The 24127-nt window shown below is 40.1% G+C and overlaps 1 protein-coding gene across 21 annotated transcripts in view; it reads left to right on the top strand.

Moving 5' to 3' along the window:
* EYA1 (EYA transcriptional coactivator and phosphatase 1) overlaps positions 1 to 24127 on the top strand; it is a 129165-nt gene that overhangs the window by 60999 nt on the left and 44039 nt on the right. For all 21 annotated transcript variants that reach the window (XM_078393831.1, XM_072999037.2, XM_078393829.1 and 18 more), the window contains one exon: positions 6887 to 6976. In XM_078393831.1, coding sequence (XP_078249957.1) covers positions 6887 to 6976 — 90 coding nt within the window. The remainder of the gene's footprint in view (positions 1 to 6886; positions 6977 to 24127) is intronic.

The following is a 24127-nucleotide window of genomic DNA, read 5'->3' as shown; positions in this document are numbered from 1 at the left end:
AGGGAAATGATTCTGCTGTAGGCACAACAGGTCTCGGACACTCACTTTCTGCCATCAGAGTGGTATCATCTGAATATCGGAGGTTGTTGATATTTCTTCCAGCAATCTTAATTCTGGCTTGGGATTATATACAGTACCCCCTATTAACAGTTTGTACACTTCATTATACTTCTGTTTTTATGCTTATTAGCTGTTAATTTTATCTTCATATTTGATTTTAATGACTGTAGTTAAACTTATTTTTTAAAGAGGGCCTCATAGCACAGTGGTTAAACTGTAGTACCATAGCCAAAACTCTGCTTATGACTAGGGTTCAATCTCAGGTAGCCAACTCAAGATCCTCTCAGCCTTCCATCCTTCTGAGGTCGGTAAACTGAGTACCCAGCTTGTGGGGGGGGGCAATGTGTAACCTGCATAATTAAATTGTACAGAGTGCTTTAAGCACTATGAGGTGGTAAATAAGCAGCACACTTTGCTTTCTTTGCTTTTTTCCTGCTTTTTATGCTTTATTTTTATATGATGTCTGAAGCACTGCCTTCAGTAGTGGAAAAGCAAGGTAGAAATGTAGTAAATAGTAAAATAATGACATGGATGTATGGAAGATGACATCGTAGTCTCAAGTCTTTTCAAGCTCTTGAACTGTAGCCTTTACGTGGTTGTTCGCATCACAGATGTATTTCAAGTTAACTGATGACACTCACTGCAGTGAAAAAATACTGGCTTGTTGTATTCATTACAATGAATGAGTGAAAGTTATTAATTTAACCAGCATACCTTACATAAACATTAAATAAGACACACTAACAAACTAAAAATGCAACCATTTGCTGTATTGTGTTTTTTGGCCGTCTAAATTAGTTCCAAAGTTGTATTCTTGAAGGCTTCCAGAGTTGCTGAAACAGACGAAAGAAAACTAATTGTTCTCTTACTGCTTGTCAGATAAGTAAAATATATGGGTTATATTCAGTGTTACCTCTCTACTAACAAAACAGCATCCACTAGTGAAACAGATTTTCATTTTCTCTGCTGCTGCTCCCAACTTTTGTATAAGAAAATATGGGCCCCTAAAAAGTTGCAGGAAGAGAAGAGTAAATTGAAACTCTGTTCACATAATTTTGACTAGACACATGAAAATTGTAGCATTTTCTCAGTAATTTTTCTTAGCATCATCTGAGTGCTGAGGAAAAGCAGTTTCCCTCTAATATTAATATTACATTGAATGTGGTGTAGGTGGATGGAAGAGCAGGTTAGGATTCAAAAGACATGGCTTCAAATCTCTGCTCAGTAATTGAAATTCCCCGGGGAAATGACAGCAGTAAACTGCTTCTAGAACATCTCACATACCTAGAAAACTGTGTTTAGGTTGCCATAAGTCAGAAATAACTTGATAGCCCATAACAACACCTTCAATAAAGATGTCTGTACCTCATGCAAGAAACGACTAGCAGCTGTGTAGATATTTGTGCTAAACAGTAAAGTGTAGAAATGCTGGATCTATTCTTTGAACATCTGCACATTTGTAGCTATTATTTCACCACATACAGTGTTAGCAGCTGGTAAGCATCACAAGGTGGTCACTGCCAGCTGGCTTCAAGGTGGAAAAAAATCTGCATAATAGGAAGAGGCAGAGAAAAGTGGTAACAGTAAAATGATTCAGACATAGCATAAAACCATGATTGGGAGCAGCCGGAATAAAGATTCAGGGAATCTTGATCTAACACATTCTTTCCTTCCTTTCCCCATTTCATCACCAAATCCTGGGTTTCAGCCTTGTTTTGCAGGACAAAGGCAAAGCATGACATTCCAGTTCAGAAGAAATGGACTCTAGGTAGTATTAAACCTGAAAAAGAGAAAGGGAATCACTGTGCAAAAGAATTGAACAGGAAGGAGAATGAATACCTAGCCCAAAACTCTGTGGTAGCCAATTCATGGAATATCAAGCCACTGTTCAGCATTGTATCTGAAAATCTCAGTAATATCTGAAATTTTGCAATGCTAGTCTGAAAAGGGTTTTTTCCCCTCATGGGGAAAACAATTACCTGATTTAATCCTAAGAGGGTTCTCTGTGTGTATTAATGTGATCTATAAAGAGGGAAAGGAAAACAAAAAGCTTCTTTCACAGAAATCTTCAGTTGTGGCTGTCTAGCTTAACTGGAAAATAAGCCAAGACATGCACAGTAAGTGAACTTTCCTGTTTTTCAAGTTCTTTGCTGAAGAACAAAGAGACAGAGCACATTAAAATGATTGTTTTTGTACCCTGACATTCATGCTCAACAGAAGAATATGTGGTTTAACACACTGATCTTCCCCCTTTAATGCTAACATTCATCTGATCATTCACTGTATCTTTTTAGGCATTCACATTAAATTGCAAATCTTGATAGACACAATGGATGGTATTATTTTTCCTGTTTTCCAATAATGATTTAGAAATTAATAGTTTTAAATAGTAAAAGAGTATATCTATGTTAGAATTCTAGCCACCACTGTACTTAAAGGTAGGCAGGGACTTCATGTATTTATATATCCTGTAAAAAAATTGAGTTGCTCTGGTTTTGGAGTTGAACAGATAGGATGGCAATTAAATAAATTTAAATAAATAAATTTTTTCTTCTTAGATTCTTGGTAGCATAACGTGCCAGAGGCTCTGCTGAGGTAGCTTGTACAACAAGCTGGGTGATATCTGTACCTCTCTCCAGAATTTTGGAGTATATCCACAATCCAGTCATGAGCTGCCTATGAGCTCTGCATATACTGAAGCTATTATTCATATATGGTGGACAATTCAGATTGATCATAATAATAAGGTGCTGTGGTTCAGGAGAAAATAGAGAAACTACTTAAACAATTGTACTTACATAAATATTTCATTTAATGTGGACTAGGAAAACAATAATAAAGTGCATGCACACATCCATCATCTCAGAGAAACAATTACCATGAAAATTCTAGTTCTGGATTAGACCTGAAGTACATGCAGTAAAGTATTCCTTCTTTAAAAGTACACTGAAGATATCTGAAAAGCAGGAAAGTACATTTCTTTTACTGCTTACCCACATGTGGTCAGGTACTCAAATGTAGGAGAAGGAGAGCATAGAATTCTGAAATATGGTAGCAATGGTGAATACCAGTTTTAAAAGGGGAAAAAATACACCCTGCAAGAAGATAGCTAAAATCAGGAGCAAATACTGTATATTTATCCAGCCTGCACCCTGCTGTGTTTGGGGGGGGGGTGTTTAATTGTGGGCAGTTGTTTTTCCTCTCTGTGTCATAATATTGTATTCTACACCTGGAACCTATTGATATATTTGATTATCTCACCTTGAAATTCTGTAGCCTTATTTCCTTTGGATAGATCTCTTTCTGTGCTAGTGGTTGTCATGCCCTCTGACTATGAAAACCATAACATATATTAAAAGAAGTCCTTTATTTTTTTTTTGTTTTCCCTCCCGTTGAACTATTTATTGTCAAATGATTTCATTGAATGAGTCAGTATTTGAGAGAGAGAGAGAGAGAGAGAGAGATTAATTTGTATCCATTTTCTTAACTACCCAGTTTCCCTGAAAATAAGACTTAACCTGCTCATAATATAAGTCCTACCCCAGAAATAAGCCCCAGGTAAGTGAAACCCTGCCCTCCACCATTGTGCAGCATTGTGCAGCAATCAGGTGACATGACTGTACAGTGGTGCCTCGTTTGACTACATTAATTCGTTCCAGCGAAATCGCTGTAGAGCGAAATCGTCGTCAAATGAAATTTAAAAAACCATTGAAACGCATTAAAAACCAGTTAATGTGTTCCAATGGGCGAAATACCTAATCGTCCAGTGAAGATCCTCCATAGGGTGGCCATTTTCCGGTGCCTGTAGAGCGAAAAATCAGTCCCAAAAGTAGCAGGGGGCCATTTTGCACAGCAACAGCCATTTTGAAACCCGACGATCAGCTGTTGGAAAATTGACGTAAAGCGAAAAATTGGTTCCCAAAGTAGGGAACTGATTGTCGCTAATTGAAAAAAACCCATTCAAACATCATTTTGCGATCACAAAAGCGATCGCAAAAACATTGTCGTGAAGCAGATTCATTGTTAAACGGGGTAATCGTTAAGCGGGGCACCACTGTATTTGAGGGAATGTAGATTGTTGTACATGAAAAAATAAAACATCCCCTGAAAATAAGCTCCAATGCATTTTTGGAGCAAAAATTAATGTAAGACTGTGTCTTATTTTCAGGGAAACATGGTATTGTTATAATTTTATGAAAAATGGCCTTTGGTTGATTTTCTTTTGACCTGTCTTACATGATTATAAAGCTTTTCATCCTGTAAAAACTCAGTGCTTCTCTTGTGCCCACTCCCAACTTAAATCCAAACTGTGTATTGCTTATATTATCCTCATATTTTAATTAATTTTTTTCACGTATAATTGGTAGAAAGATCTTTTAAACAGCTCATTAAACTAATTGTTCTGTATTTGTTGCACATTTTTGCATTAGCCTTTCAAAATTATCTCAAACATGGACTGGAGCTTTTCTGCAGGAGTTTTTCCTTGGTTGTATACCATATTAAACAGTGTTGTTAGCATTGTAATACCATTATTTTCAATGGCTTTTAGAATTCTATCCTTGTTCCTTTTGATCCAGGTGATTTCTGTTTCGTTCTTACTGTTTTTTAAAAACCTGAGACATTGAAATAGGTGATCCTTCATTGTTGTAATGGGTATTATTTATAACATTAGGTCAATTATCAGTAAACATTTCAGCTACATAGAAAAAAGACCAGCACTGGATCTTACCATCATAAATAGCTATCAGCCATTCTCTGAGCTAGGGCGTAAGCTAACAACTGAAGTCCAAACTGCTTTGGACAAAGCAGTTATCTAGGTCCATTTCTATTTGGGTTTATGCTGGATTTAAGGACTAAATCAGCTTGGATGTGTGTACCTGGAATTATAGAGAGGAAGTGTATTTTTGTTGATTTTGCTGTGCCTCTTGGTATGTAACACCATGATATCTTGAGAATAGAATAATTCAAGGCACAGTTCTATATCCAGTAATGTCATTATGCTAGAGCAAGAACAATTTTGCTGACATTTGTATGTTTTCATGGTTAGCACAACATTAGTATCCAACCTTTAATAGAAGAGGATGTAGAAATAATTATGCATCCACATGCAACTGCCTGTACACATAGTAAGTAGGATAGTCTACCAATTGCCCATCTGATCGTGTATCTCAGTGGTTCTTAACGTGGGCGATAATGCCCCCCAGAGGGCGATTTCGTTTTTCAGGGGGGGCGGTAGAAAGAAAAGGGGTGGCGTGGGGGCGCTGGAGCAAAAGGGGGTGGTAGGGGGGCGCTGGAGCAAGCCAAACCTGTGAAGATGGCTGCAGCCTTTTTACAGTGTGCATGAATATATATTTTCCTCCAATTTTAATTTAGTTCCAGACTTTTTGTCTTGAAATTTTTAGTTCCTGCATTTGTTTTTATGCCCTTTTTATATTTCTTTTTGCGTCTTTAAATTCACTTGCAACTAAATCATTAAATGTTACTTTTTGGGGGGCATTTCATTTTCTTGGAATTTAATTTTGTTTTCAGGGGTCATTGGATTTAAGTGTCTTAAACAAACAAACAAACAAACAAACAAATAAGATATCATCACCACGGGGAGGGGGGTGATGATAACTTCCTCAATGGCTCAAGGGGGCGTTTCTTTCAAAAAGGTTAAGAACCACTGGTGTATCTGGTTGTGAACTGCTTTTTCCTCTTTTTGTACATTTTAATCTAGTGCAACTCTGCTGGGATGAATTTTTCCCTTGCTAGGATTACAGTATATTGGATCTATGCCAGCTGTTTTTGTCTCTGCCAGCATTCAGAGGGTGGTTGGTTCCATGACTAAGTAGTGTTCCAAAATGTGACTAACTTCATATATAAAGACTCTGTGGAAATACAAAATGTCCATCCCCAATGCGCTTGCAGTATCAAAATTAAAACCAAACTAAATTAGCATCAAAATGTGATATGTGTAAGTGTACTTTTAGCTTCATTGGGGGATGTCGTAACAGCAGAAAAGAAGATACAAAATACACAATGTTTAATGAAAAAAATAGCTTCAGATTTCAAATACAAATGTTTACCTACAACCTGTAACTTTGCTTCCCTTTACCAGTCCAAGGCTTTTGTATAGTCCAGCTGTGTATTGCATTATCAACATAGTAGTCAGGAAGTTCTGCTTGGCTGCTGAAGCAGTTTCATGCATTCCATTAAATTTATCTGAATGAATAGGATTCTGTACCACTCTTGGAGTTCTGTACCATTTGTATTTGTGTGAAGTGTTTGAAGATAGATCCCCTTATCAGGAGAAAGGCAGGCTATAAATAAGACAAATTAAATAAATAAAAACATACAAGATGTGTAAGTTGTGCATTTATTCGAAAGTCATGGTTGGAGCTTATTCTTTCAGTGCCATCAGAGATATAGCGGGCAGTGCCAAGCAAAAGTCATTATAGTTGAGAATTCTATTTATGCCCATGGTTCATTTCAACACTTGGAAAAATGTTTTTTGTTCTACCAGCCATTTTCACCTGAGTTTTATTTCCAGTGATCAATTTCTGCTTTGTCATTTTTTTTTCTTTATTCTTGTTATTTTATTGCATATATTTTATCATTTTGGTTCTGCTATTGTTGTTTTGTTTCTGTTTGAAGCCACTTTGGCAAATTTTCCTCTGAAAAGTTGAGAGTAAAATAAATAATAATAAAAGTGAATAATATAATTTGGGCCTTAACTGTTTATCCAGGGGCAGAATTGTAGAATTCTAGCTTTCCTTTATCTTTACCTTTACCTTACTAACTGTGATTTTTGTTTTTTGTTTTTGTTTTGTTTTGTTTAATGAAGGACCCGCCTACTTCTGTTTCACTGGGACTGAGAATGGAGGAGATGATTTTCAACTTGGCAGACACACATCTATTCTTTAATGATTTGGAAGTAAGTAATCATTGTTTTAATTTAAAATGGACTTTGTTCGATGTTTTTTGTTCTTTGTAAAGTAAGAAATGTTTCAAAGATTAATTCAGTCAAATGGACAGTGGAAACTGAAAAAAAGTGCTGTTCTTCTGATAAAAGAGAGTTCTGTTCTCCTGACTGGATAGTTTTTTGCTCTGACCCTGTTTCCACACATATAGAAAGCTGCCTAGATGTAAAAATATTTGAAATGGGCATTACAGATCATTCATCTGTTTGATTGCAACTTTTCCATAAGATTGTGCCAAAGCAATTCACAGCACATCAAAGCAGCAATAAATATAAAAATTTGAACAAATAATGATAAATGCATAATAATTATATCAGCCACTCCAAACAATACAAACAAATTGATCTACTGCATAGAACAGAGTAGGACCTAACATAGAAATAAAACCACATCAACAGAAGATGTAAGGAAAGTGCAGTCCTAGGTCCACATGTGCCCCTCTGCAGTCTGTTTTGTAGTCCCATCCCTCCCTTGCCCCCCCGTTTCTCTGTGAGAAACATGACTTGCAGCTCCTGAGATCCATTTCATCTCTTGACATCACAGCATTTCCATGTACTGTTTAATGTTGCCAAATTGCCATTTTTGTTTTGAAAACTGATAGTGAATGTCAAGCTAATATTTCTTTAATTGTATGTCATTTTGGTGATCCTTGTGGTCCCCACAGGGATCCATGATCAGAAAATTCACCCCCAGACCCACCTGTATTGCCTACTTAAATGCCCAGAGAAGCTCTGCTGCAATATTACAATTTATGAGAACAAAGGGGGGGGCATTACATTCTCTCCACCATTACATTGTTCCCCGCAAAAGCAGTAGCCCAACTACTGTATGGCTCCCACTTGGGCCTCTTCCCAAATATTGCAACCTTAGAACGTGCACATTCAAAATTCCTGAGGGCAATGTTACGAGTCGCCAGATATGTTGCCAATGTAAAACTAAGACTGGAAACTGGTCAAATTAAAATCAAAGCCAGGATATGAATTGCAATTTTCATGTACTGGCTCAGACTGTGTTATCTCCCTATTGGTCTTGTACCATTGATCTTGCAAGACACCTTAAAGTCAAAATGGGTTGTTGAGCAAAAAATAGCCTGTTTGGGTCTCTCTAGGTTGACTCTGTTAACCATGGGAATGGAATAGGCAAAGAAAATAATTAAGCAGTGTATTGAGGATATAGAGACAAAATGATTTAAGCAGTGCCCCAGAATTCTACCCTAGGGAGGACAACTTATACAAGGTTACAGCAGCACCTTATTTTGCCCAGTTGGAGCAGCCCAGGCATAGAAAGGCGTTTACTCTGGCCCAGCTTAACACACTACCTTCAGCATGCAAGGGGGATGGTATAAAAAGATCCCCTGGGCAGAGTGCCTTTGCCCATGTGGAATGGAGCAGATAGAAGCAATTGAACATGTCCCATGGTGGTGCACATTTTACAATGATGTATGTGAAGAGCTTGTTTCCCCTCTGATTGGCCGATTTCCCGGTTGTACAGAGCAACAATATATGCATGTGCTGCTGTCTGACTCTAATCCCATTTTTACATATAGGGTTGCCAAATTTCTTACTGCTGCAATGGGCATTAGAAAAAGGACCTTAAAAGTGGATGAGCCTCTGTAGTTAGAGCATGGTTTGCTAGAAATTCTGGAATTGCTTTAGGGGAGATGTTTTGATGCTGTTGTTGTTCACCTCAGAACCGAGTATCTGCATTTGATCTCAATAGTTTGTATACCTCTGTATATTTATATATTTCAATGTTTTATTTGTGGCGTAATAAAGTTGTATCTATCTATCTGTTTATCTTGCCTGCTCATGACCTGCCAGCTATAAATAGATCTCTGTTCCACAAAAGCAACCTAGGTTCTCTACAATTAACCTGCAGCCGTTAGTTGCCAGCCTTCTTATTAGTCCTTTCCCCATTTATTCTTTTGGTCTCCTTGCTTCACACTCCATCTCCCACCTGAGAAGATAAGGAGTAAATATTTCCACCCTTGCTCCAACTATCTTTCCTACTTTACATTCCTAATATTGACATTACTTCGTCTCTTTCTGCCTGTTACCCTTTCCACCATTGTTTTCATACAGCAGAGTTTTGGTAATTATGATAGTGAGGTGAAACAAGATAGGCAGAACAAGTGGGACAGAGGCTAGAGCAACAGTGGTGGAAAACTAGATGCGATCGAACACGGACTGGAAACCCACTAAAAAAACCAACTCTGTGGCAGTGTTGGCAGTGGAAAACTATTCTTCTCTGCCACCATGGCATCTGCACAGAGCTGTCCAGTGGAGTTTTTTGGTGGTTAAGGGCCTGTTGCACAGATGACCACAAGAGAAGGATGCTGACTGCTTAAGATTCTGTGAAGATTTTGCATGGCATTTTGCATAGAAAGTCACTCTGATCCAATCTGACTTATGTGCTGTAGTTGAAGCAGCTCTGTTGATGTAACTTTGCCCCTGCTTGTCCCATTACAACGGAAACATTTCATTTGGTGCAGCCCGATGATGTGGACAGGGTCTTTGGAGAGGTGAAAGCCACCACAAGTGTGCTGGACCCTTGCCCTTCCTGGCTTATAAAGGTAGCTAGAGGGGATCTGGTTGAATTACTTGGAGGAGTAGTGAATGACTTCTTGCAACAAGGCAAGGTACCATGTTGCCTCCATATTATTCAACATTTACATGAAACACTGAGAGAAGTTGTCTGGAGTTCTGGGGTTTGCTGCCATCAGTATGCTGATTACACCCAACTCCATCTTCTTTCCATCTGATTCCAAGGAATCTGTTTTGTACTTAAACCAGTTGGGATTACTGCGGTGCACTCTATATGGGGCTGCATTTGAATACTGTTCAAAAACTTCAGTTGGTTCAAAATGCTGAAGCCAGACTGCTGGCTGCCTCTGGTTCGGGGGTGCATTTAATCCCTGATTATAACAGCTTCAATGACTGGCAATCTCTTTCTGAGCCTAATGCAAAGTTTTGGTTATTACCTATAAAGCCCTATATTGTTTGGGTCCAGGCTATTTGAAGGATCCAATCACCCCATATGAATCTTCTTCACTTTTAATATCTCTTGGGGAGGTCCTTCTCTTAGTTCCATCAACTTTCCAAGGACCTTTGGCAAGGACAAAAGACTGGACCTTCTCAGTGGTTGGTCCCAGGCTTTGGAATGTGCTGCCCTGAGAAACTAGGTGGGTCCTTTCTCTCTTGTCATTTCAGGCAAAGACCTCATTCTTCAGGCAGGCTCTTAAGCAATAAGTGTCTCAGGAATTTTTGTTGACAGTCAACCCTCGACTTACAAACGGCCCCAGTTACAAACATTTCGACTTACAAACCGCTCTGATAGAAAAATACTGACTCGACTTGCAAACTTAGATTCGAGTTACAAACCAAAAAACATGCGGGAGGTGGGGAAAGCACGAAATTTGAACTTTCAGTTAACCTTTGGCCAGTGAAGAGGGTGCCTGTCTGCTTCCTCGCTCTTCCCAGCATTTTGAGAGTCGATTTGGAGACAGTCTTCAGACTGCCTGATACTGTGTGGTACAATGCTGTATGGACTGTATTTTTATTTTTTGGCTTTTTAAAAAATTTTGATTTTTGGATTTTTAAAAGGTGTTCCCTCCCTCCTTTGCTGCCCCCTTTCCCCCCAAAAGGTGTGTGTATTGGCTTGTCTTGATTGAAAAGGTGCTTTTCAAGGTGATCTGTTGTCTGAAAGGCGCTTGGTTTTTCCCAGAAGGTGCTTGTCTTGGCTGAAAAGGTGCTTTTCAAGGTGTTCTGTTGAAAAGGTGTTTGTTCCCTCCTTCCCTCCGTCTTTTCTTTCCTTTTTTTAAACCTAAGTCATCTTAGGTTAAAAGGGAAAAAAATAAAAAAATTCTGCCCCTAGTGGTAGGAATGGATGAAGAGGCTTTGCATTAGTTCCTATGGGAACTAATGGTTCCAGTTACAAAGCACCCCTCAACCTAAGAACCAAAAACAGCTGGATTAATTGGTTTTCAGTGCATTCCTATGGGAAATGCTGATTCGACTTACGAACTTTTCGACTTACAAACTTCCTTCCGGAATGGATTACATTTGCAAGTCGAGGGTTGACTGTATTAACTTAGAGATATTAAAATGTTTTAAATTTGTTTTTAATCTTACTATATGTTTAATTATTTTTAAAATGATATTTATGTAGTATTTTTAAAACTGTTGTTTGTTTTATAACTTTGAGTTCTTGTTGGCTGCTTTGGGCCCCCAGGAGAAGAAAGGCATCATATAAAAAGGAGAGAGAGAGAGAGAGAAAGGGGGGGAGAGAGAGATAAGAGAGATGGAAGTGCTCAGCTTCAAGCACTCCCCTTTTGCAATACAGAAAGTCCCTTCATTCCCTGGAAATGACCATTGAGTGAATTCACAAATTGTGCCAGCCTGGTGTTTCCATATTTATAACAGTTGTCCTGGTGTTTGTGAGAGGCAAAAGGGAAAACAATAACAAATTGAAGTGAGATGGCTGGGCTTACGAAATGGCATGTTGTTAGTAAAATCTGTTGATTGTTACTCTGTTATGAAACCAACTCCAGTGCTTACAACTGGTCTGTAAGTTGGCATAACTATTTGAATGTATTTCTGTTTTATATGTTGTGTGAACATGTGCACACAAACAAATTAGAATTGTTATCAGCTGCTTCTCTTATCTACTGGTTATCATTTTGATCAAAGCACATAGCTTGCAGCAGTACTGTGTGGTCATTTTAGAGGATATTTATTACTAAACTGTCATGTTAATGATTATTTATAAACATCGTTTTCTCCATTACAAACCACAGTAAAAAAGAAACTCTGAAGAAAACCATTAATATTGCATAGGTTGTCCAATGGCTTACTACCGTATGTTTTCTTCCTTCTGCAGAAGTGCATATAGCTTGTCATGCTGTTTTTGTTAGTCATGCTTTCAGGTCATTATGATGTTTCTGTTAGTCAGGCATCTTTTTTTATGGTATGTTGTGTTTTAAAGACCAATTCACACATTTACAGTTGGTTGTGATGGTGGTTTATGTTCACACAATAGATCTATGCATTTGAGTACTGAAACTTGAGTATGGAGTTGACTGAATATAGCAGCACTGAATTTCTTAATCAACAGGATCAAAATGCATTCCTATACCATTATAACTTTCCATAGGTTACTGCCTCCCACTCACTGTGGATCCTACAAGCAGGTTTCTCACAAGACCTAAGTAACAAAAGAAGAACTTAGTTAATTATAATGTATGACTAATCTCATAATAGAAACATGGTAGGGTTTTTTTCCCAGCTCATACAGATTTTGGTGATAATGCTTAAATAACTTCATTTAAAAACCTCTCTGGATTGCAGTGAGCAGTTTCTAGTTGCCTGTTTCCGCTTACAAAAGGAAGGCAATTTTTGTTGATATTTTCATTACATATATATGCATGTATATTTAAAAACAATCCATATGCTCCCATAATAACAAAGACAGTTGTTTATTTTAAATTGAATCATTAAAAAAGTTTGAGGGAGGACTGCCAACAGACATTAATAATCACATTGTTGTTTTCGTAGAATCTATAAGTGTATGTTATTCCAGACAGGCAAAAGAATCCAGAAGATTCAAATGCAACTTTTGCTGATCAAAGTTAATTGGCAGCAATTGGACTTTAAATATTTCCTGATGTTTCCTTTTCTCAAAAATCAAGCAAAATACACCTTATTTAATAGATGAGCCAATATCATTTGAAAAATGCTGGTGTGTGATGAAACTTAAATGTGGTTTTTCAGACATCTGTCCTATATTTTGATTTCTTTTCATCTGGGAAGAAACTGCTCACAGATGAATTTGCAATTTAAGTATATAATAATATTATTTAAATGTAACTTATTTTTTCATTGTTTCCTTAGTGAAATGTTTATTTTTTTCCACATTTAAGATACAAGATTTCATACATTTGCAAGTGTTTTCAATAAGACAACTTAAATGTTACAGACATTATTGTTTTGATACAAATAATATCCTTACTGGATGGCATGCACTGGATTCTTACTTATCCAAAGAATAAAATAACAAAAACGCTAATTTTTCAAGGCTATTTCTGTGATCCGGTTGCATTTAATCTTATCCAATATATAGAAAGAAGCATTACATCTTGATTCTATATTCAGTACTTTGTAGTGTTTTCATCTGTTTTACCAAGCCATAAATATATATGCATACAACTGTACAGTCTTGTAATGGAATGTGACCTCAATAGATTTTGATGGAAACAGGCGAGACAGAAACACTGCAGTCAGGAATGCTCAAGATAAGGTGCCTGAGGCGAGTAACACATGGTAACTCTTCACTACTAAAGTCAAGATGCAAAAGACCTAACACCAGCCATGTTATGCTAGCACCTTAGGCACAAATTCCCACAACTACCTCTCTCCATCCCTGGCAATCAAAATACAGTCACAGCAAATTATTAACAATTTGGTGGGTTTTTTGTAATATCTAAAATCTGCCACCTGAGTCAACTACCTCTGATTACTGTGTTCAGGTGAGTTGTGCATCTCAGTTTATGCACAAAGTAGGGGGTTCAAATTATGTTTCTTGAATCATACTCCCTCCTGCACATCCAGAAAATCACTTGTGAAAGTTGGTGACATTTCAAAAGCAATTTCTGATACAGAGTGAGAGGATAAAGTCACCCTGCATCTATCTGCCTGCAATAGTTTTCTGGATTGTGGCTGCTCTCTTGAAATGGGGATGTATCTTAGTCTATACTGAAAAACATATTTAGATCACTGGTCCAGAAAAGTAAAAAGAAATATATGTGGTTAGAAATGCCCTTGAGTAACCTCCATGAAAATACCAGTTCAGCAAGTATGACAAAAGTACATTCCATTCCAGGGATTATTTGGAAAAGGTAGAAAATAAAACTGTTAGTATCATTAATGCTTTTATAGAAATCTATATTGTAGCCAAACCTGAATTATTATGTGCCTTTGCCATCTAAAAAAGGCTATGGTTTATCTAAAAACATACCAAAAAGAACATACACTCATGCATGCTTTTATTGACAGTCCCTTTTTTGTGTATTGCATTTATATAGCGCTTTTTTGTAAACCAACCAAGGGACAGTCAAAGCAACAAACAGTAATAATTTTCAGCATGACTACTGAATCTCAGTAGTCACCTTCTTGGTTACACAGCTTAATGTGGTGGAAGGGTTTGAGTGTGTCAGTGAAGCTGAGAGCAATGCCATCAGGAGTCCATATCCATCTGGATTGCTAGCAGAGTCACCCAAGGTGGAATAATCACAGCTAAGATACCAACTGAAGATGCAGCCACCGTCTTCAAGGCAGCTACTGGATGGCAGCAGCTGCTGCTGCTGAAGGTGACACTGGCAAAAGAAGCAATAGCAGTGACACCTAGCACTGTAACATTTAGACATTGTAATGCTTGGTGTCAGTGAACTAAAGTGGACTGGACTGGAATATTTTCAGTTAGATTACTACAAAGTGCTCTGCTCTGGAAATGACAAATCCATAAGAAATGGAGTGGCTTTCATACTGAGGGAAGATGTAGCACAGGCAGTTGGGGATGATAATGTATGGTCAGACTGAATAATATCATACTCCATGGACTCCACAGAAAGCCATGGAAGACTAGCAATGGAAAACCTATCCGTATAATTATCATTCAAGTCTATGCTCCAACTACAGATGCTGAAGAAGATGAAATCAAAAGCTTTTATGCAAGTGTCCAAGAGGAAATGGATCACACACCCAAACAAGACATGTTTATAATCATAGGTGACTGGAACACAAAAGTATGGTACAAAGCAGAATATTTCCAAAATGTTGGAAAATTTGGTCTAGGGGACAGAAATGAAGCAAGAGAACAACCCATAGAATTCTTCAAAGCCAGCAATTGGTTTATTACAAATACCTGCTTTAAGCAACTGAACAGATGACTGTAGACATGGACATCACCAGATAGTCAACATAGAAATCAGTATGTAATTGGAAGAAGGAGATGAAGAAGCTGTATTCTCTCCAAAACAAGACCAGGAGCGGACTGTGGTACTGATCATGAACTGTTAATATCCAAAATTAGACTAAAGCTGGAAAACAATGCTAAAAGAATCATAGTACCAAAATATAATTTAAGCAACATTACATTCATCAGGAATTTGAGGCAGATTTGCGGCTCGGCAGGAGCTCCAACATTGCCCCCCTACCCCAGAATAAAGACGTGTGACCAAGATTATGGGTTAAACATGGGCCAAACTTTATTTAATAATCAGTATTGCTAATCCTTTGGCAAAGGGGGGTCCTGCTGCAGTGTGGAATAAAGTTTAAGCACGGAGGTTTCCACAGACCCCCTACCAAACCAACGGGTGAGTCCCTGGCCCCATGTTTTCACCATCATAAAGTCAGCAATAACCCGGCCAGCCAAAATTTGACCACCCCCAGACTTTAAGCCACCCTTTCTTTGTTGACTGTTGGTCTGGGTGTATCTTCCAGGAAGACATCCAAACCTCATTCAGATAGATACACTCCATCTGTCCGAAAAAACTCAGGCCTATCCATGCAGATCCTCTGGTGACCAATCACTGATCCAAGGCCACTGCAGACAGCTCTGCAGACCTCCCTGTTAACTTTCCTCTGTGCAGTGTTAACGGGCAAAAAATTCAGTGTATCCCTCCATACCAGTTGAGGGATGATGGTCGACCAGACAATGCTCATTGCGTAACCCTCAACCACTTGATATCCTGTAGCACATCAAGAATTAAGGCCTTTCCACAATGCCTGGCCAGATCGTTACTGCTCAGGTATTCAACCAACATGTCTGGGGGGTACGGACCAAAAGCAGCCACTTGACACAGCTGGCCCCAGAGCATTCCATGCATCCCTTTCCATTCAATAAGGGCTCTGGCTCCAAGGCCCAGATTGCTCCCCCATGGGGATGTAGCAGCATGGTGTGCAGCCCAAAAACAACTGTGGCCAACAATCATGATGTGCCTTCTTTCCGCTGGCTCCACGAGACCTGCAATGAGATAAACAAGACTAGGCCCCTGCCTAGACGTTAGGAAGTGTCCTGATGTACCTATGATAATTATGAGACGCACATCAACCTATGGATGTACTCTATGTGGTATCCTAACGCCACTGCAGTAGATGCAACACCAATTCTAAAGAAGTGTGCGCCAAATTTTAAGCCCTGCACGCCCACCTTGTTAAGCACTAGGTCTGTTAGTCTCCAAAATTGATACTTCGTTAATGGGGAACTATCCTTATGTTTCAAGAAATATTCCTGCCCCACTCCCCTAATCCTGAGATGTGCTGCAATGGCTATTACCAAGCAAAGATGATTAGTGTGGCAATGACCTAAAGTAATGTAAACTCCTTTACCTCACAGGCTTGGATCGGCGGATATGAGCTGAACCTCAACTATCCTAACATCTTTCCATTGCAGCACTAATTTGGAATATCTCCCTTTCTGGTGGCCACCACCTTGCTGATTTTAAGGGTGCCAAAAAATGTTAGTAAAGACGCCACCTTAAACAGTGCGATTTCATACTCATCCCTGCAAAGTACCTCCCATTGCCTACAAATACATTTCAATAATTCTAGTGATATAGGTTCCCTCATGTCTTTAACCCTACCTCATTCCTTAGGCCATCCTTCAATCATCTTTCTAATACGATAGTCAGAGGAATGATCCTGATAATCTAAGACCTATCGTAAAACGCAAGCACTGACAGTCCACCCTGAATTGGTGCCAATAACTTCCTGTTCAGAAACACAATGAATTGCTGGAGATGCTCCACTGCAGCAGCTCACTTTGTTTCCAAATGAACTAGATTTCTAAACTCCTCAAACTCTATACTCACAGCTGAGTACCCTTTCCATGTCCTCGGTGCCAAGGCCAAGCCTATTGCCCTTTTAGCATCTTCGTGCCAACTTGCCAGACCTCTGGGGGAAGAATTTCTGGGAACTCGTTGACTCCTGGAGCCAGTTCCCAGAACCACTAGATCTGTTGGAGTGATAATGCATCAGCTAAGCCAGTGGTGTCGAACTGTGGCCCTCCAGATGTTCTTGGCCTTCAACTCCCAAAATCCTGGCCAGCAGAGGTGGTAGTGAAGGCTTCTGGGAGTTGAAGTCCAAGAACATCTGGAGGGCCACAGTTCGACACCACTAAGCTAAGCTATTATCTGTCCCTGGCACATGAGGGGCCTGAACCACGATATTAAATCTTAAAGCCCGCAATGTAAAAGCTCTAACTAACATCATGATCCATTCTGACTGTGACATAAAGTTGTTTATAATGAAAACTAGCGCCTGATTGTCGCACCAAAACCTCACAACAGAGTTTGTCCATTCTTCTGCCCAGAGCGACAAGGCCCCCACTATTTGGAAAAGTTCCAGGAATGTCAAATCCCTGGTAATCCCAACCTGGAGCCATTCATCTAGCCATTTACCAGCGTACCATCTGCCCCTGAAATAGATTTCAAACCCTAGTGAACCAGGTCGAACTGGACCTGAAAGTCCACCATAAGCCCCAAGTCCCCCCTCCAGAAAGATACTCCATTAAATTTGGATAAGAACTGATTCCAAACTCGCAAGCCTTCCCTCATGCCTCGAGTAACTCTAGTCCTGTGCAAGGGGCAACTGAGGCCTTTCATTGCCACGCAAAGCCTATGCAAAAAGGTGCGGCTGGCCGTGACCACTCTGCAAGCAAAGTTCAAATGGCCCACAATTTCTTGAAGCTCCCTAAGTGACACTTTTTTCTTTTGCAACATCCCTGCTAACCTGACTTTAAGGTCAGCTAATTTCTTCTCGGGAAGTCTTGATGTCTGTTGCACAGTGTCAAGTTCAATTCCTAAGAACGTCAGGGACATGGATGGTCCTTCTGTCTTTTTCTTCAGTAATGGGAGACTGAGCTCTCGTGCCAACAATTGAAAATTATCCAGCATCCAGCTGCACCTACCTGTGTTCTTTTCCCCACAAAAGAGGCAATCATCCAAATAATAGGCCGTAGACTACAGCTGACCCTGCGCCTGAGCTTACACTCCAGGAACGAGCTGAAACACTCAAATGCACCGCATGAAACTGAGCAGCTCGTAGGCAAAGATCTATCTATGTAAAAGGATCCCTAGAAATCAAAGCCTAGCAAGTCAAAATTCGATGGATGAACCAGCAAAATCCAGAAGGCCGATTTCACATCACACTTTAGCAGCTTCGCCCCCACACCACACTTTCTTAACCCATGCGAACTGCCTCATCAAAGGATGTGTAGCACACAGTACAAAGTTCCTGAGGGATGGTATCATTAACTGAATTTAATATTAATCTAAATTTGCCTGGGGACTTTTTAGGAATTATCCCAAGGGTGAGATCCGCAAGGTCCCTATAGGGGGTGCCGCAAAGGGTCCTAGCACTCTTTATTTCCTCACTTCCTTAGCAATCTTCTCCTGGACAATATCCTCCATGACAAAAACAGATTTCAGGTTTTGCTCAAAGAATCATGAGGTCGCCGGTATCCTAAATCTGAGCCTGAAGCCATCCAATGAGTAGCTGGCATCCTCTCTAATGGGATAATTGCACAGCCACTCTTCCAAAACTGAAACTTTAATTGGTCTGGGGCTCTTTCCCAGGATTACCCCCCCATTGGGTTTTTTACCTCCGCCTGGACCCTTGCCCTAGTGCTGGACCCCAGCCTTGAAACATGAGGCGCTGGGATGCTGTCTGCCACACACTGGGCACCCGTGCCAGAACTGGCATGGCTTCCTAGTACAGACCCCCTTGTAATTGTAATCCCAGAGAGCAGGCAGGGTTGAACCAACTGCCCTGCTCCAGGATGGTGATTTTGATTCAAGGCAGTCTTTCTAATAAGATGTCCACTATCGCACCTGTCTCCAAAATTGGGCTTGGCTGATATCATAGATTGCAGCCAAAGACCAGACAGGGGCTCATCCTAGCACAGATTAGGTTGAATTGCACTGCACATACAGAATGATTCATCCTAACTAAGCCATGCTTGGCCCACAAAGTCAACATAAGCCCTATAGATTATATCCAGATATTTAAAGAGAGATTGGGCCCGCCAAGGTTGAGCCTTTACAACCACTCCAGCATAAATTATAAAGTCAGGTAACCAATTCACTCATATTCTGTCAGGCTTCTTCCTCCTGCACCTCTCTTTATCTTTCTCATCTTCCTTGTCCAAGTCCTTCTTTTCTACCATTCTGTTAGCAATTCAAAGAAATCTACACATATACCCTTCCAAATTTTTTCCTTAGTTGTCGGTGTGAGGTGGTCGGCTAAAGGCATTGAGTATTCCCCTGCTGGCAAGGCTTGTAGAGGCACTGTATTAAGCTCGGTGTCTGGAACCGATGGGTATAACCAGATCCTGGCACCCCTTGCTGATTTATTGGGGATGGGAATGCAACTTTTGGGTAGACTGTCACCCAGCCACCTAAGGGCACGCTCTTGCAAGGCCAAGGGGAATTATAAGGCCTAAAACTCTGCACGTCATAGGAAGTGTAGTAAGGGGAGCCAAGCTGCCTGATGCCTGGCCAAGGCCATACAGGCGCCAGTGAAGGAGTGTCCAGTGCAGCAGTTGACCCACTAGTTATCAGAAGTATCACAGGTGGTTCTTGCCTGCCGTACTGGCCTTCTGGGCTAGACACGTCCCATCGCTTCCGACCCTCCTTGGACCTCTGCTGCTGAACCTGCTGCTGCTGTAATCGGTGTCATATCACTGGCTTCACTTTGTTGGTGCATTGGTGTAACCGCTGACCCATCTGATGTCCCTGCCAACTGCTGCTCAGCTTCTAAGGCAGCAAACAGACATTAGATTGTCATCCATAGCTTTAAGCTTACCCCAGCGATGATTCTTAGCCTCCCTAGCAGAGCGACGCGGTTGCACCTGGCAGGACTGTGGAGCCTGTTGTGCTGCTTTTTCAGCTTCTAATGCAGCAATTTTTTCTTGTAAGTTTTGCCAAATTGGATAGGATTCTTCATCTGATGAAGACTGGGGTGGAGATACCGGGGGACTGGCCATTGCTTGGCTGGCTGCTTCCCCTTCCTGTTACCCTGACCTTTTTTTGAAGCCATTGTAATGCAAAGCTCAGTTCAAAATATAACACCTTACCTAGTATCAACTGCTTCTGTTGCTAATGTAATCAAAGTACCTATTTCGTTATCTGAAATCAACCATTTAATTGTCAAGGAACAACAGTATTTATTATATGCTTATGTGCAATGTAATCAAAATGCCAATGCAGTTGCTTTTCTCCAATGCCTATGTATTAATTCAATGTAGCTAGTTGTAGCCAACGCCTATTCATTAAATCCTAAAATTGTTATATGCAAATATTGCATGTAAGATATAGAAATTCAATATACCAATAGATTAATCTGGAGCAAGTACTTATTTATGAAGTCCAAACACTACTCAAATTTATATTGATGATCAAAATCTAATGAATTGAATCCAGTCAGTATATGATTTAATTACTGACTATTAAAATCAAGGTACAATTAAATTGTATTAATAATCTACAATCCTATCCCTTAATTCTAGCTAATGACCTATTTAATTGTCATTTATGCAATTATAATTGTTCTAATACTAGGAGCTATATATTTGCCCAAGCCCCAATAACTAAATTAGCCTAGGCAATCTTATGATGCCTAAGTAAAATAAGATGGACGCCTAGGTATTCCTATGAAACCTAAGTAAGAGATGGATGCCCACCCAAAACATGCCTGGCTCAACTGCCTAGCACGTAGCCTGTTTCAAATTTAAGCGCCACCCATGTCCTTCCACCCCCTTATAACTAAGGCAAAGCAGGTGGGGTGGGGTGGGGTGGGGTGGGGTGGGTGGGGTGGGGTGGGGGTTAAGGGTGGCACAGTACCAAACTGCTAAAAGCCGAACGACCTAGCATGCTTCAGTCAATTTGAAAAGCCAAACCTCGGCAGTAGGGCACCAGCAGCCAACTTTTACTTCCTTTGTTTTTTTGTTTTGGCACGCCACTGCCAATCCAAAAGGCAAACCTTTACGGATTGGCACCCTTCAGTAAACCCCCCCTTTTTTTTTCAATAGAACAGTTAAAAGCAGCGGCAAATTAACCAATAACAGCAAGTTAATTAAACCCCCAGCACCAAGTAGCTTGTTTAATATTGTCTAAAAAACAGATCGCAGCCCTGGCACCACTGGCATGAGCCACACTAACTCATGCCCCCCTTAATATTGGTTAAACCAAACTAAAGCCAAAATTTTAAATAATTGGTAACTAATAGGAAATAACCCAAATGTAAACAAGTAGTGTCAAGCAAACCAAGGGAGGGAGCTGATGCTACCCTCCCAATCCAGAGCTCAGAGCAATGCCGGCCTCGCAGCTAGCCACCTCTCAAGGGAAAGATCAACCAAATGCCTTCAAGAACACCACCAACCACACTCCCTTTCCCACTGATGCCAGCTAAGGAAGAGGAAGCGGAGAGGGGGGAACGGCCCCTTAAATAACCTGCCATTTGTCAGGATTCCTTAGCAAGACGGTTGTATTTACAATATTTACAAGTATATACAGGCTGGCATCACATCAGCATGGCAGGAAATCATTAAACAAACCAGCATAGAGGATAGCAGCAAATGGTGGAGAGAGAAGAGAAAGCTATGATGACACTGTTCACTTATATACATATACAAGGCTTCTTTAGTCCAATCAGAAGACACATTGCTTCATCTTCTGCACCTGGGTGTCTTCTCATTTTCAGACATTGCATCATCTTCTCAGCAGTCACAGTGACTCAGCATACACACATCTGGTCACAATGGCAGCTCATTAATAACACAATTTATCCAGGTTCAGGCCTATAAAATTTACAATATCCTGACACCATTCCCCCTATTCCATGAAATGCTCTCGCATGACTCAGGAAGCCTCGCGATTTCCAAGGACGTAGGCAAAGATGAGCCACGCTGCCGAAGCGCCTCGGCAGCTGCTCCAACATTTATCCTAGTTTTCCAGTTCCTCATATAGGCATCTGGCTGGCCATTGAAGAAGCAGAATTCAACACTAGACCGGCTTTGATCTCATTCAGTGAAACTATTCTTAGTTTTTTTTGGGGGGGGGGGAGAAACAGAAGTTTGTTTTCAATCCCCTTTGTTTTTCATCTCCCTTTGTGTGCCTGGTCAAGTGTTAAGAAGATGATCAGAAGTTCAGAAATCTTCCTCTCAGTCTTGCCACCTTCACAGGAGCATTCAGTGGCAACATGGGAGAGGGCCTTCTCAGTTGTTGATCCCATCCTCTGGAACTCCCTCCCACAGGAGCCCAGACCAGCCCCATCTTTACTGTCCTTCCTCAAGCACATGAAGGCCTTTCTCTTCAGGCAAGTTTTCCCAGAGTGGATGGCTGCCAAGTGGGTTTTTAAAAATGGATTGTTGTACCTTACTGCATTGAATGTGCTTTGTGTTGTTTATGGTTTTTTGTATTCTATTCATTGATCTTTTTATTATTGTATACTCACTGTTATTAGCTTAAATACTATCTTCTAATTGTTAGGCACTTAGGGCACTTCTTAAGGAGAAAGATGGGTTAAAATAGTTTAAATAAATAAACAAACTATGTCAGAGGCAGAAAAGAACATATTCTCTTAGAATGTATATGAGTTTTTAATTTGCACTGTGTCATCAGCATATATAGAGTGCAGGAAAAATTGTGGTAACAGGTATCATTTTAAATAGCTGCATAAATAAAGTGACAGTTTTAGAGAACTATTTAATTCCAATTGGTCCCATCACCTCCTGGGAAATAGAAGGGGAAGATATGGAGGCAGTGTCAAATTTTATCTTCCTGGGCTCCATGATCACTGCAGATGGAGACAGCAGCACTGAAATTAAAAGACGCCTTCTTCTTGGGAGGAAAGTGATGACAAATCTTGACAGCATCTTGAAAAGCAGAGACATCACCTTGCCAACAAAAGTCCGAATAGTCAAAGCTGTGGTTTTTCCTGTCGTGATGTATGGAAGTGAGAGCTGGACCATAAAGAAAGCAGACCGCCGAAGAATTGATGTCTTTGAATTGTGGTGCTGGAGGAGACTCTTGAGAATCCCCTGGACTGCAAGGAGAACAAACCTATCAGTTCTAAAGGAAATCAACCCTGAGTGCTCACTGGAAGGACAGATCCTGAAGCTGAGGCTCCAGTACTTTGGCCATCTCATGAGAAGAGAAGACTCCTTGGAAAAGACTTTGATGTTGGGAAAGTGTGAAGGCAAGAGGAGAAGGGGACGACCGAGGATGAGATGGCTGGACAGTGCCTGCGAAGCAACCAACATGAATTTGACACAACTCCGGGAGGCAGTAGAAGACAGGAGGGCCTGGAGTGCTCTGGTCCATGGGGTCACGAAGAGTCGGACACGACTAAACGACTAAACACACACACATTTAATTCCAATGAAAAGTGTAAGAAGTATATTTCAATGTGAAAATATTTATTTCCTGCATACACAGTTACTTATATTTCCTGGTTTTTGTTGGGTTATGACAATAATATTTTAGAGTAATATGGAACCAAGATTTATAGAGGCACTTAAAAAATTTAAAATAATATTAAGAAGTTATCCAATCCATTCTGACCTCTTCAGCCAGATTGTTTCCAGTCTGCATTGAGTTCTAGGGAGAACTTTGAGCCATTTTTTATTTAATCAGTACTGAATGAACCTTCATCAGTTCAGCATAGTGATGAATTTGGCTATGTGCTCTCCATACCCCTGCCACCCACTGTTTAGCTCTGGAGAAAGAGATCTGTGTTAAGGTCACGTATGCGTCTTTCTTTATAGATCAAAGTGGACACTGAACAACAATGAATAAAACACTATGGGTGCTGTGGTGTTTTCAGTGCTAGCTTATTAGGCTGTCTGAAAGCACTGAATAATGTATAGGCTAGCAACACAATATATCTGACCTTTTTGTTTGTGAACTGTATTGTGCAAACGCAATACCTATCCATATACATCCATGTTGGCTTCAACTGTGGGATCATCATATGCTTTGGGCATTTCTAGTTGGCATGGCATGACGTATAATGTTATTTTTCTATTATTTCTTTACACCTAATAATAGTTGT

This window comes from Pogona vitticeps, chromosome 4, assembly GCF_051106095.1.
Source record: "Pogona vitticeps strain Pit_001003342236 chromosome 4, PviZW2.1, whole genome shotgun sequence".
In the NCBI taxonomy this organism is placed as follows: Eukaryota; Metazoa; Chordata; class Lepidosauria; order Squamata; family Agamidae; genus Pogona; species Pogona vitticeps.
The sequence above is the reverse complement of the archived record's forward strand: the minus strand, read 5'-3'. Positions and strand labels throughout refer to the sequence as shown.